Source organism: Labeo rohita, chromosome 22 (genome assembly GCF_022985175.1).
Source record: "Labeo rohita strain BAU-BD-2019 chromosome 22, IGBB_LRoh.1.0, whole genome shotgun sequence".
Classification (NCBI taxonomy): domain Eukaryota; kingdom Metazoa; phylum Chordata; class Actinopteri; order Cypriniformes; family Cyprinidae; genus Labeo; species Labeo rohita.
The window spans coordinates 58,822,573-58,837,976 of NC_066890.1; the positions used below are offsets into that span (position 1 = coordinate 58,822,573).

At 34.1% G+C, this 15,404-nt stretch overlaps 1 protein-coding gene across 3 annotated transcripts in view; it reads right to left on the bottom strand.

Moving 5' to 3' along the window:
* si:zfos-943e10.1 (GRAM domain-containing protein 2B) overlaps positions 1-12,178 on the bottom strand; it is a 22,913-nt gene extending 10,735 nt beyond the window's left edge. For 2 of the 3 annotated variants that reach the window (XM_051094886.1, XM_051094885.1), the window contains exon 1: positions 11,980-12,178. In XM_051094886.1, the coding sequence (XP_050950843.1) occupies positions 11,980-12,071 (92 nt within the window). In that variant the 5' untranslated portion in view covers positions 12,072-12,178. Of the gene's footprint in view, positions 1-3,938; positions 4,106-11,979 lie in introns of those variants that run through there. The other variant, XM_051094889.1, reaches the window with a different exon arrangement.
* Positions 12,179-15,404: the final 3,226 nt, after the last annotated feature.

Genomic DNA, 15,404 nt, shown 5'->3' on the forward strand with positions numbered 1-15,404 from the left:
GTTTTATGCAAACGCGAGTGGGCGGAGCCTCTGACCTCAGATGGTGTGACTGTGGGTTTGGTGATGTAATGGAACACCTGCGAGTGAAAACACGCAGAGGAGCGGCAGCTCTTGAGGAGAAGTGAAAGCGAAGGAGTTTACGGTGAAAGGACTGATGGGTTATGGAAGCAAGTCAAATTGCTTGCATTCTTCACCTGAAAGGAACATGAAAAGGAACCAAAAAACGCTTCCTCTTTGGGAGCTGAGGTTTTTGGGTTTTTTGAGAGGCTGAGACATCGGTCTTGTGCTAAGCGCAGCTGCAGGAAACTGCACGTCATCCTTCGTATCATTTAGGGCTGTTAAATTTATGGCTCAAGGACAAAGGTGTGATTTGCTGAGTTATATAGGTTGAAAGGCATCATATGACAGGTAATAAAAAAACATTAGCAGTCATATGACCAGGTATGAGGTGTATGTATCACGCTCTGATGATTACAAATTACGGACATATTACTATAAATGGCTTGTTTTATAGAAATAAAAAACTTGGAGGGTTTTACATATTTAATATTCAACTGAAAAATTCTATCTATCTATCTATCTATCTATCTATACCTATATCTATCTATCTCTATCTATACCTATATCTATCTATCTATCTATCTATCTATCTATATATATATATATATATATCTTAAAAGGTTAAATAAATCAACTTTAAAAAAAAAAAAAAAAAACAAAAGAAAATGGTACATTTTATAATACATTTTGTTGTTATTTTTACTTTTTTTTTCTTGATACATACACATATTTTAGACATTGGCTGAAAATATAAATATTTATATAAGCTTGATGAAATATATAGAATTTTTTTTTTTTAAAGTTTAATTAAATTAAATTCATTTTGTTATGAAAATGTGAAAAGCCAATTTAAATAATTAATAAATTAATTACTATATATTTTTATGAAAATGCTAAATGTTTACTTGTACATAAAACATTAAATACAAAAATATTTAAATTAATTAATTCAATTTAAATAAATAAGTCTGCTTAAATACAGGATATTTTTAGAAAATATATTTTTGAATATGTTTGAATATTTTAATATTAACTGATTTGTGTTTATGAAAACAATGTTACAAAAAGCTGTGAAAAAGCTACATTTAATCTTTTTTTGTTTTTAATTTTTTCCCTTATACATAAACACCTATTAAATATAAAATATTTAAAAACAAACAAATACATGAATATTTAATTAATTAATATTAAATAAATAAATAAATAAATAAAGAATCTTTCTGAAATATATAGGATTTTTAAATATTTTAATGAAAACAAAATGTTAAACGGCAATTTAAATAAATAAATAAAATTACTATACATTTTTAATGAAAATGCTACATTATACATCGATTATTTTTTTTGGTTTGTTATTAATTTTTTCCTTATACATGAACACCTATTAAATATTAAAATAAATGAATTTAAATAAATAAATAAACTTGCTGCTATATATAGGTTACAAGACATGCCCTGCGTGGCTGGTCAGTGCTTCTCTGCAATGTCCGGCTGTGTTGGGCGTAACAATTATGAATGACTCAAATGTCGTGAAAACATTCCAGAGCTCATTTTCGGGGGAAGGGAAGCGGTTACGGCACGCAAGACTACAAAAGAAAACTATTACGACACACGGAAGCACCTGCCACTGAAATAACCTCCAGATGTTTTACTTTTCTTTGGTTGTTTTGGTGTTAAAACCTTCAGACGTTAAAGCAAATCAATGCGTGTGGTACGCAAACACATTCAAAACAAGATCCGCGGCTGCAAGAGGCAAATTCAGTGTGAAATAATTGCTGACTAATACTAAAGATGACTTCCTTGATGTCTCAACGTGTTGCCAATAAAGCAGGAATACCAGGAAATAATGCATATTAATATGTAATGTCATTTGCATATAATGCAAAACTGAATTGAAGAAAAAAAAGAAAAAAAAAAAAACAAAACAAAAAAAAAAAAAAAAACCCAACAACAAACATCTTGTGGAACCACTCTGACTCATCTTGGAGAAAAAAAAAAAAAAAAAAAAAAAAAAAAGAAAAAAGTTATATACAATCTAATTTTCAATTATAGTAATTGATTTATAGTATAGATTTTGATTATAGTAATAGTAAGTGTAATTAAGTATAATTAAATTTAATTAAATTATAATTACTACTACTCATAATAACAATAAACATTTTGAAAAATATAAAATAATGTTAAAAATAAAATAAAATATAATAACTATTATTTGCATCATTCAGTAATATATAAATATTCAGAATATACAGAAAAATCAAAGGATGCAATAATGAAAAATGAACGAACAACAAAATCATTATTCTGATAATATAATGTGATAATGTAATTAAAATTAAATAAAATTAATAAATTTAAATTATAAGTACTAACTACTACTAATAAAAATTAATAAATTAAAAACAATATTAAAATTAAAAAAAAAAAGTAAAAATACAATAATAACATAGTATTATTTTATCAGTAATATATTATATAAATTATTTGCATACAGAAAAATTAAAGAATGAAATTAAATATGAACTAATTTTCTCAATCTCAGGTTATTCTGATAATATAAAAAAAACCCCGAAAATTAAATGAAATATTAACCTATTTTTTTCCTGATAATACATGATTTTTTAATGTGATAATGTATTAGTATCTTTTTAAACATATTTTAATAATTAACTATAATGCAATTAAATTAGTTAAATTATAATTACTGCTATTGCTAACAACAACAATAATAATAAAATTACAAAATAAAATCTAAATACTATTATTAGTAGTATTAATTAAATATTACTTAATATAAAAATTAATGAATCATTAATGAAATATGAACTATAAATAAAAGACAAGGAGACGCCCTAAAGTAACTCGAGACATCTTTAAAAACATAGTTTATGGCCATGATTTAATGATAAAATAAGCTCTTTAATATGAGCTCTTAATTATTCATTACAACTAATTATTTTCAGAACCAGAACCAATTTAATTAAATAAAATATATGAATTTAATATTATATTATATATTAATTAATTACTAGAATAGTGAATATATATCTATCTATATATATTTTTTTTATTATTATTCAGTAAAATATAATATAAATTGTCTGCATACAGAAAAATCAAAGAATGCAAAATGCGATTGCTCTATATTACAGATCAACTTCCCGTAACACCATCTGAAAGTCCTGTTCAGAAACAATCAGAGGTGTTTCTCACATCAGAGGATGTGTATTCAAACCAAACTGAGGCATTCTGGGAATGTGCTGCCACGCTGTGGGCGTTTACAGGAAATGCAATCCAGCCAAGTCATTTATAAATGAAAGTGGCCAGCAACACACTGTTCAAACAGTCTGGGTTTGGCGATTCAGAGATCCTGTTTAGCACTCACGACTTCTATTTTAGCCTAAAGAAAGTGATTTAAATCGAACATGACGAGCATCAAACATCCCCTGCTGATTCATCTGATGCTCAGGTCTCTAAAAACGCCACGCAAGCTCAAACCACAGCAGATAAACATCAACCGACGGCATTAGACGCTTCAATAACACACTATACAAGGAAACGTTGGAGTTCAAAGCCATAAACGTTTATCGCTCTTGCCTTTGTGCTGAGAACGAAAGTTCAATCTCTGCAAATGAGTCTGAAATGCTGAAGACTGTTTCGTTTTGATGCTTAGTTTTGAATAAAACACAACTAGCAGATGTCAAGCTTGATTTTGCATGAATATAAACGGAGCTAGTCAACGTTTTGCTCTTTAAAGCTGCTGAATTCAATCCGCTAGCTGTGAAACCAAAGCTTTAACCAAGCTAGCAGCTCAGTGACGTGTTCCCAGCTGCTCACGGCTATATATCAGAGCTAAAGCGGTCGTAAACGTCTCCTACCTTTCCAAATCCTCTATTTCCGCACGGTTTGGATCCTTCTCGCTGTCCATCACGACGTCTTGCTCAGAGCTAGTGACCGCTGAAATGCTTTTAAGCAGCTGAGCAAGCAAGTCTAAAGGTTTCCTTTACAGCCGCTCCGTTACACAAGCGCAGGCGAACGGAAAAAGTGAGATAATGGGAGTCGAGGGAGGGATAAAGGATCCTCCGCCGGCCCACTCCGCTCACCTCCAACTGTGGGTGATGGAGGATCCCACAATGGCCCATTTGAATGGCACTGAAGGAATGCAAACTACTGAAGACATGACTGGAGACATGCAAACGAAGGCCTCGCTGGTGGACGCCTATTGTCTTAGCGATGGGGTGGAAGGTCAGTGAACCCATGGGAAAACTGGAGAAAGACCTCAACAAGACTGGGACTTTTTTTGCAAGGATCTGATTTGGCCAATATTGCAAGCAAATTATGCTTTAAGTATATTGGAACGTGCAATTTTCCCTTTTCCATGTTTCTGTATGAACCTGAAGTTGTTCCAACAGCTTTAAGAGTGGCAAAAATGGGTTGGTTTGAAGTTAGATTAACACATATTACTATAATTTAGGCATTTTTAACCAATTACAAACCCAAAGACAACAAACGCAAAACAATACATGGAAAATGTCAACAAAATCCTGTTTAAACCTGTTAAAAAGCTAAATTCTGACTTTGAATATGGCAAAAAATGGTTGGTTTGAAGTTGAAGTAACAATTACTAGTGTATTTTAGAAACAAACTACAAACCCATAATTACATGGAAGACTGTTAAAAATGCTTTTTAAACAATGGTTGGTTTGAAGCTAGATGAACAAATACTACTATAATTTAGATGTTTTTAACCAATTACAAACCCAGAGACAACAAATGCAAGACAATACATGGAAAAAATAAACAAAACCCAATTTAAGCCTGTTAAAAACACCAAATTCTAACTTTGAAAGTGGCAAACAATGGTTGGTTTTAAGCTAGATAAACAAATACTACTATAATTTAGACTTTTAACTAATTACAAACACAAAGACAACAAATGCAAATCAAATACATAAATGTCAACAAAATCCAGTTTAGGCCTGTTAAAAACGCTAAATTCGGACTTTAAAAGTGGCAAAAAATGGTTGGTTTAAAGTTAGATTAACACACACTACGTTTTTAACCAATTACAAACCCAAAAGATAATGCAATTGTGCAAAACAATACATAAAGCTGACCAAAATCCAGTTAAACCCATAAAAATGCTACATTCTGACTTTGAAAGTGCCAAAATAAAAAAAAAAATTGTTACTTTGACCTGAAATACTTTCACAATTTATAGTTTTTTTACAAATCCAGACAGAACAAATTCAAAACAATACATAGAAAAATGGACCAAAATCCAGTTTAAGCCTGTTAAAAATGCTAAGTTCTGAATTTGAGAGAGCCAAACAATGGTTAGTTTGAAGCTAGATAAACAAATACTACTATAATTTAGATGCTTTTAACCAATTACAAACCCAGAGACAACAAATGCAAGACAATACATGGAAAATGACAACAAAATCCAGTTTAAGCCTGTTAAAAACGCTAAATTCGGACTTTAAAAGTGGCAAAAAAACAGTAGGTTTAAAGTTAGATTAACACACACTATGTTTTTAACCAATTACAAACCCAAAGACAATGCAATTGTGCAAAACAATACATGAAAAAGCCGACCAAAATCAAATCAAAATTAATTACAAATCCAGACAGAACAAATTCAAAACAAAACATAGTAAAAAAAAAATGGACCAAAATCCAATTTAAGCCTTTTAAAAATGCTAAATACTGACTTTGAAAGGGGTAAAAAATGGTTGGTTTGATGCTGAAGAAACAAATGCTACTATATCTTACGAATATCTTAAAGACATCAAATTCAAAACAATACACAGAAAAACTGGTCAAAATCCATTTTTAATTTCACTTTTAGTTATTTTAGGAAATCATGTTAACCTAAAGTGAAAATGAGATGTAGCTGAAAAGAGAAAAAAAAAAAAAAAAAAAAAAGGTTATCGTTTTCAAGTTGACATTTAATTTAATCACAGTTGACATTTACTTTAATTGCAGTCAACAAAAGTGATATACTGTTATTGCACTGATAAAACCTTTAAGACACCTATGACCAACTTAAGATGTGGGCCATGCCAAGTTCCAGGTCAATTACCACTGAACCTTTTCTCCGTCTGACCCCTGACCTCCTTGTTCCATTATAAACCAGATGATTCATCCCTAGCGTAATAAGCGCACACTGCACGCACGCACGCACGCACGCACTCATTCAAGGCTGATGTTAGACAATGGAAACGCATTAGCTCATACGTTCACACCTGCACAGTGAATCAGCAAAGATACCGTGCAGATCCCTGTATAGGCCTGAAAACAAGCAACTTCTGAATCCTAAGTTCTGTACTTATTTTTAATCAGTACATCTCAGCGCATTCTGTACTTCTGTTTATAAACAAGACGCCATGTTCTAATGGGGAAGATTAAGTGAGTGTTTACTCATCTTCATGAAGCAGACTAGCATAACATGATATGGAGAATATCAGGTTAGTTTTCATTACATAATTAGATTTTCACACTCTGAAAGACACAAGGGTACTAGACAACCATTGGTGGACGGATGGGAGGAACTGTGGACTGAACGCAATTCAAGAACGCTGCCAAGAAGCTGACATGTAAATCAGAGATCAACGGGGTTGAATTGTGCCAGCGTTGCACACCAGGAAACCATAGATCATTTTCAAGAAAGCCTTCGTTCACCAGTTGAGCAAGTCATACATTTCCCAACTTGCAAAATGAATGGACTTGAGCGGAAACAGAGAGAATACAGTTAAACCACACGTAGAGAAGAGAAGGTCTTTGGGCATTTGATGAAAAAAAAAAAAAAAAAAAAAAAAAAAAAAAAAAAAAACTGACGTGTTAACCACACGAAAACTTCCGTTTAGCTGTGCCATTTAACCAACAAATCACACATACCTCTCAAAAATCAAATCTAAACATACTGTAAAATGAAACTCCAGGACTTTTAAGGACTTTAAGCACTACTTTTTAGATTTTCAAAGACTTCAGAGATCTCACTTATATCTTTGATTTCAAATTATAAAAAAAAAGAGAAATAGATAAATAACAATACGCTAATAAAAAAAATGGTAAAAATAAAGCTCTGATGTTCTATATAAATCAAATGATTCGCAATGCGTGCTCCGAACTTTCGATCTAAAGCAAAAGATTCGCAAACCCACTCCAAAGTTTGGATCTAAAGCAAAAGATTTGTGAACCCGCTCCGATTTCAGATCTAAATCAAACGATTTTTGGATCCGCTCCGAAGTTTCGATCTAAATCAAACGATTCTCGGATCCGCTCCGAAGTTCCAATCTAAATCAAACGATTCTCGGTCCGCTATGAAGTTCCGATCTAAATCAAAAGATTCTGGATCTGCTCCGATGTTCCGATCTAAATCAGACGATTCTCGGATCCGCTCAGAAGTTCCGATCGAAATCAAAAGATTCTGGATCCACTCCAAAGTTTCGATCTAAATCAAATGATTCTCGAGCTGCTCCGAAGTTCCGATCTTAATCAAACTATTCTCGGTCCGCTACGAAGTTCCGATCTAAATCAAAAGATTCTGGATCTGCTCCGATGTTCCGATCTAAATCAGACGATTCTCGGATCCGCTCAGAAGTTCCGATCGAAATCAAAAGATTTGCAAACCTGCTCTGAAGTTACAATGTAAAGCAAAAGATTTGTGAACCCGATCCAAAGGTCCGATCTAAATCAAATGATTTGCCATCCATGCTCTATCACGAATCATTTGACTTGAATCATTCAATTCACTAAATGATTCACAAACCCATTCCGATCCAAATCAAATGATTCGAAATACATACTCCAGCGCCAATACAACTACTTGCTTATCTCGATTGTTTTTTGACATTAACTGGAAAAGATGTTTTTTGAATTGTGTGAATTTTGCATGTAAATCAGAGATCAAAGGGCTGAGTTGTGCCAATGCTGCACACCAGGAAACCACAGATCATTTTTCATGAAAACCTCTTAAGCAACTGAGCAAGTACATTTCCCAACTTGCAAAATGTATGGACTTCAGCAGAAACAGTGAAAAAAAGTCAAACCACAGGTAGAAAACATTCTCAGCTCATTCATCAAATCTGATAAACGCGTTAACCACATGAAACTTCCGTTCAGCTGTACCAAGTTCTGTACCTCTCAAAAACCAAATCTATACATCGAAACTACATAAACAGGGTTCACACAGATACTGTAAAACGAAAAGCCAAGATTTTTCAAACTCTACTTTTTTGATTTTCAAAGACTCCAGAGATCTCACTTATGTCTAAGGTAAAAAGGTTCTGAAGTTCCTGTCTAAATCAAATGATTCACAATCTGTGCTCAAAAGTTCAGATCTAAATCAAATGATTTAGGTAATTAATATAATTTAATTTTTGATCATTTTGGCTTCGGTACGATAACAGAATGTGATACCTCGGTATTGATACCATAGGTGACAAATAACCAGCCTTAAAAGATAAGTGAATTGAAAAAATTTTTTGTAATTGCTGTAATACTGTTAGGTCAGCTTACATAATGAATTTTAACAAAAGCTGCTTTATTGTAAAGTGTATTTCTAGCAGTCAAAGTATTCAAAATCACGTTATTTCCCTCTCTCCGACTGTTTTCAGATTTCAGACTCAAATATCCAAAGAAAAAGCATTAAATATAAATGTCGCTCTCTCGGGTGCTTCACAGTGAGATGACTTGCAAAAGAACCTCACCCCAAAAACAAAGGCCAAACTCTTAAAACCAGGGCTAACGTCTACAAAGAAAGGCGTAGGATGAAGATTAGGCCTCGGGAGCTATCGAGCCATGTGGCCCGTGCAAGAGCCAACACCAATCCCTGTGGGCAAACAACAGCTTGCCACTTGTGGACAGGGGCCAAAGCTACGACACAGAGGACATTTGTGCAAGTCACGTGAGCCGAATGCATCAGTCGCACTTCCGCAGTCTAAACAGAAAGAGGCCTTTCTTTCCACAGACCAATAGAGTCCGAAGGAAGAATGGAAATACCAACCAGGAATCACATGAAACTGATCATATCTTGATTTTTTGGCATAGTAGTCATAGCTTGGGGGAACTTTGTTGGGGGAAGTACATCATGCAAGTATTATTTTCAGAAAAGGTGCTGAGAGCATCAGTGTGTCATGGGTTTCTCAACGTGAATTCACCAAATCAGTGTGAAATTCTGCAGACTGGAACCTGGGGGAACCTTGAACACTTGCTTGACCTTTGAGGGCAAGGAGTTAAAGAATCAAGAATGTTAAAATTCACTAGGAGTGGTCCAATCTTACTCACAGGAACCCTACTGACTTTTTAAAATGACTTCAACTCTATCCAAACAATGATAGAGTTCCTTATGAAGGAGTGGCGCTCCAAAGCAGTTGTGCAAGACCTCAGAACCGGACAGGAACCGGAAAGAACCTTCAACGCTTGTTTGACTTTTGCGGACAACGTGTTAATGAAAAAATCAACTGTTGCTGGGAACTGACTTACTAAGAGGAAGAGGTCTTCAACTTGCTAAATCTGGAAGCCTCGTTAAAATTTACAAGGAGTGGTCCAATCTTACTCACAGGAATTCAACTGACCTTTTAAGATAACCTCAGCTTTATCCAAACAAAGTTCCTTATGTAAAACCAATGCACCAAAGCAGTTGTGCAAGCCCTCAAGCATTACTATGCCCTTTACCGGTTATGTATGTGAGTGATAAGCACTCAGCGCCCATAGTTTTCTTTACAAGGTCCGGAGAAGCCAATTCAATTCCATCAGGAAACAAAATTAGCCCAGACGGCTTGTCCACACCTGGCACACCACCTGGAACAAGAGCCTGGGCTAAAAATAAGCCTGAAAGATAACATGACCCACATGTGTTGGAATACCACCACAACTGAGGATCTGAGATCATCTGTTTATCAATGTAAACCACCTACGAGGCATTGTGATGCAAGCTGATGGAAATTTAATTATGACGCATTCCCGCTCCAAATCACGTTTAGGACCATTAGGCAATTTAGCCAAGCAAAGAGGTTCATTTGCATTCAAACAGCTTGTGTGAATGCAAAACTCACACCTTGATGACAGTAAACAATGTGTAGCATAACGGTGATGTGGATTGGTTTGTTTACGCCACAATCGCAGATGACGGCAATGCTTTTCACACTACATGGGTGTAAGAATAGCTGGCGTATTTATAGTTATCGTTTCCATCAAATGGCTGAATGTAAATGAACGTCACAAGTAACGCATTCACTGGGAAATGTGAGTCAGGAAAATCAGATCTAATCTAAAACTAGCCCAGTAATTCCTTTACAATAGCATGAAGGATGTGATCCAGGTACAATACCGGCTTAACGACTCTAATAATAACCTACACAAAGACACAAGATGACATAAAAAGCTGTGAGTATATTATGCCACAGGGCTGGTTTTTAGGAGCTTGGAGGCATTTAAGATGGCTGATGATCTAAATATAAAAAAAACATTGTATTACCAAGTTATATATTGCCATTTACACTACGAGTCAAAAGTTTTAAATGTTTTCACGAAGACTCTTCTGCTCACCAAGCCTGGATTTATTTGATCCAAAGTATAGCAAAAACAGTAAAATTGTAAAATATTTTTACCATTTAAAATAAATGCTTTGAATTCAAATGTGTTTTAAAACGTAATTTATTTTTATGATTTCATAGCAGAATTTTAGAATCATTACTCCAGTCACATGATCCTTCAAAATCTAATATTTTTTTTATTATTATTATGTTGAAAACAATTCAAAGTTTCTTTGATGAACTGAAAGCTCAGAAGAACAGAATTTATCTGAAACAGAAATCTTTTGTAACATTATAAATACCTTTATCATCACTTTTGATCAATTTAAAGCATTCTTGCTAAATAAAAGGATTAATTTCTATCATCTCTTTCCTCAAAAAAATGGCTTTTGAATGGTATAGTGTACTTATTTTAGATCTTTTTATTGATCAAAGAATTAAAAAAAAAAACAAATACTTTGTTTTTCTGAACAGCAAATCAGCATATTATAATGCTTTCTGAAGGATCATGTGACACTAAAGACGCTGAAAATTCAGCTTTGAAATCACAGGAATAAATTACATTTTAAAACATAATCATATAGAAAGCAGTTATTTTAAATAGCAAAAATATTTTACAATATTTCCATATCTTGGATAACAAAAATCAGGCTTGATGAGTAGAAGAGACTTCTTTAAAATCTTACTGTTCAAAAACTTTTGACTGGTAGCGCACATATAAAATATGATCTATTATTATTCACCATTATTCATACTGACATGTCCAAACACATACAGTACTGGCATGTTACATGCCAAAAAATGCTATTACTCTCATCGCCGTGGTACATGTTAGTATTTTACCATTGTTTTTTTACTCTGAGAGTAACAAAAACACACTGTGGTGGTACCATAGTGGTCATATCAGATAATACACTTGGTGGTTTTAATTCCATGTGTTTTTTCGAAGAAATGGCACAATGTTTACATCTAATGTCCTCACTTTACCACAGTACTACCACAGTAAATCTAAAGCAGTAAAAACATTAACGACAGGGATTTTTATAACGACATATAACGAAGCGATTTGTTTACTATAAAGACATATAAAGCAATAAATGATCTCCAATCTGTATTTGAACAAGATGAATCAGCTAAAGGGAAGTAATAATGTCATCACAGGCGTGCGCGTGCACGCGCACACACACATACAAGGGTGGATTATGACTACAAAACAACAGCAATCTGACTCATATCAGCAAAATCAGTGGGAATCACACAACCGTATCATAACAGACACAATGGGGGCTTGTAATTACAATATAAACACGTTAACATTAACATATGTAAATAAGCTACGCATTATCGGACGTCGACAGCTGATAACGGTTACACTCACCTCTCCTTCATTAAATGCTTGATTCGCGATATGGCGCTTTCGTCGATTTTCCTCAGAAATGTTTTCAGTCTCTCCCTCTTGTTTTCCAGCATTCTTCCTCTACACAACACCGACTAAAAGACGCCGTTTAACAAGGATGCGATGATCCGGTTTCTCTCCGGTGTCCCATGAGCGCGGCCTGATTAACAAAATGAGACAAAATCGGACCAAGCGCTGTTGGCCAATCAGCGCGCATCTGATCAGCCGCGGCGGCCAATCGCGGCGCGGCAGTGGCTTTCGGACTCCGCCCATGCTCTTTTATGGACAGGACGCGTGTTTGCATGCAACGTGGTGGTAGGGGGAGGAAGTCAGGGTGGAGGACTAGTGGTGGATGGTTGATTATACACTTATTACTTGTGTTTTTAACTCTGTTCTCACATGTTCTAATGCGATCATAGTTTGAACATGACCTGAGCGTCTAAATGTTCACTTTTGATGGATTTGAGGTCTGTCTGTATTGAATCACATATGTGAAACACTCCTCATGCAATGTAATTTCATCATCGAGTCATGCGCTGTGGCACAACAATCACATTTCTCACACAATTCTCCCCAGATCATGCCATTTTTGCACATGTGAGCACGTCACACGGCATCTCATGACCTGCATATGGCCTTTTATGCATAAAACATAGTGGGCGCTGTGTGTGTGTAGTCGGTATTTGGAGGAAGGAGTTGACACAGCAGCTCATGTTACACTCACTATCCGAACAGAGGAGGCACTGTACCCACCGCAGGACAAATATCAGACCCACAGCCAGTTCCAGCTTCTATCTGACCTCTGAATGTTCCTTGTGAGCCATTTGAGCTTGCGAACGCACAGTGGGGATGGTCAAATATTGGCTTTGAATGGCATTTAAAATGCAAATATTGACAATCATACAGCAAATGCTTTATTTTTATGTAAATAGTGCAATGCAGTACCAACGGATCCTCTGCAGCGAATGGGTGGCGTCAGAATGAGAGTCCAAACAACTTTTAAAACATCACAGAAAACCATACCACTCCAGTCCATTACAAAAATGAAATTCAATAAGTAATCTGATTCATCTTGTGATGTTTTTAGCTAAAATGCACATCCATAATCCATAATAGCGCTTCCTCCAGTGGAAAAATGGTCTGGTATGAATCAGGAGAGAAAATATGTGGTTGGATTTTAATGTGAGAGACAACAGGAAATGGACTTTTTCACTGGAGGAAGCGTTATTATGGATTATGGAGTTTAGTTAAAAATGTCTTGATGGATTTGTTTCAGCTTTTGGTTTCATAAGATGTTAACTGATGGACTGGAGTGGTGTGGATTACCTGTGGATTATTGTGATGTTTTTATCAGATGTTTGGACTCTCATTTTGACGGCACCCATTTACATCCATTGGTGAGCAAGTGATGGAATGAATGAATGAATAAATAAATAAATAAATGTCAGTAGCTAGTAAAATAAATAAAACTAATAAATAAATATATATATTTCTTTCACATTTGCAGGTGACTAGCAAATGAAAATAAACAAATAAATAAATGCCCTTTATTAAAAATAATTAGAATAATTATAAGAATATATTTTTTTAAATAATAACAATTATTAAAAATAATTCATACTGTTTTTAAATATTTTTAAATGTGCTAGTGGTTAGTAAATTTAAGCAAACAAACACAAATAAATAAATAAATAAATAAATAAATAAATAAATAAATAAATAAATAAATGTTTTCCCTGTTTTCATTCTGATAGCACCCATTCACTCCAGCGGATCCATTGGTGAGAATGTGATTTAATAAATAAATACATATTTTTTCACATATTCCAATGCCTAGTAGATGTAATATAAATAAATAAACAAACAAACACAAATAAATAAATGTACGAATGTATGTTCTCCCTGTTCTTATTCTGACGGCACCCATTCACTGCAGAGGATCCGTTGGTGGCCATGTGATTTAATAAATAAATAAATGGCAGTGGCTAGTCAAATAAATAATTTTTTTTTCACATTTGCCAGTGACTAGTAAATGAAAAATAGATAAATAAAAATGAAAATGTATATTCTCCCTGAAAAACCCATTCAAAATAAAAAAATAAAAAATGGCAGTAAAATAAATAATTTTTTTTTTTTTTCACATTTGTAAAAATAGATAAATAAAAATGTAAATGTATATTCTCCCTGTTCTCATTTTGACGGCACCCATTCACTGCAGAGGATCCGTTGGTGACCATGTGATTTAATAAATAAATAAATTAATTAATTAATTAATGGCAGTGGCTAGTCAAATAAATATATTAAAAATTAATTAAATTAAAAAGTATTTAAAAAATATATATTTTTCCACATTTGCCAGTGACTGGTAAATGAAAAATAGATAGATAAATAAATAAATAAAAATGTAAATGAAAAATAAATAAATAAATAAATACTAGTGGCTATAGTAAATGATAAATAGATTACATTCACAAATGAATTATTAATTACAGTGGGGATCGAAAGTTTGGGCACCCCAGGTAAAAATTTGTATTAATGTGCATAAAGAAGCCAAGGAAAGATGGAAAAATCTCCAAAAGGCATCAAATTACAGATTAGACATTCTTATAATATGTCAAAAAAAGTTAGATTTTATTTCCATCATTTACACTTTCAAAATAACAGAAAACAAAAAAAGGCGTCTGCAAAAGTTTGGGCACCCTGCAGAGTTTATAGCATGCACTGCCCCCTTTGGAAAGCTGAGACCTGACAGTGTCATGGATTGTTCTCAATCATCGTCTGGAAAGACCAGGTGATGTCAATTTCAAAGGTTTTAAATGCCCAGACTCATCTGACCTTGCCCCAACAATCAGCACCATGGGTTCTTCTAAGCAGTTGTCTAGAAAACTGAAACTGAAAATAGCTGACGCTCACAAAGCAGGAGAAGGCTATAAGAAGATAGCAAAGCGTTTTCAGATGCCAATATCCTCTGTTCGGAATGTAATTAAGAAATGGCAGTCATCAGGAACAGTGGAAGTTAAAGCAAGATCTGGAAGACCAAGAAAAATATCAGACAGAACAGCTCGCAGGATTGTGAGAAAAGCAAGTCAAAACCCACGTTTGACTGCACGATCCCTCCAGAAAGATCTGGCAGACACTGGAGTTGTGGTACACTATTCCACTATAAAGAGATACTTGTACAAATATGGTGTTCATGGAAGAGTCATCAGAAGAAAACCTCTTCTACGTCCTCACCACAAAAATCAGCGTTTGAACTTTGCAAATGAACATATAGACAAGCCTGATGCATTTTGGAAACAAGTTCTGTGGACCGATGAGGTTAAAATAGAACTTTTTGGCCGGAATGAGCAAAGGTACGTTTGGAGAAGAAAGGGCACAGAATTTAATGAAAAGAACCTCTGTCCAAC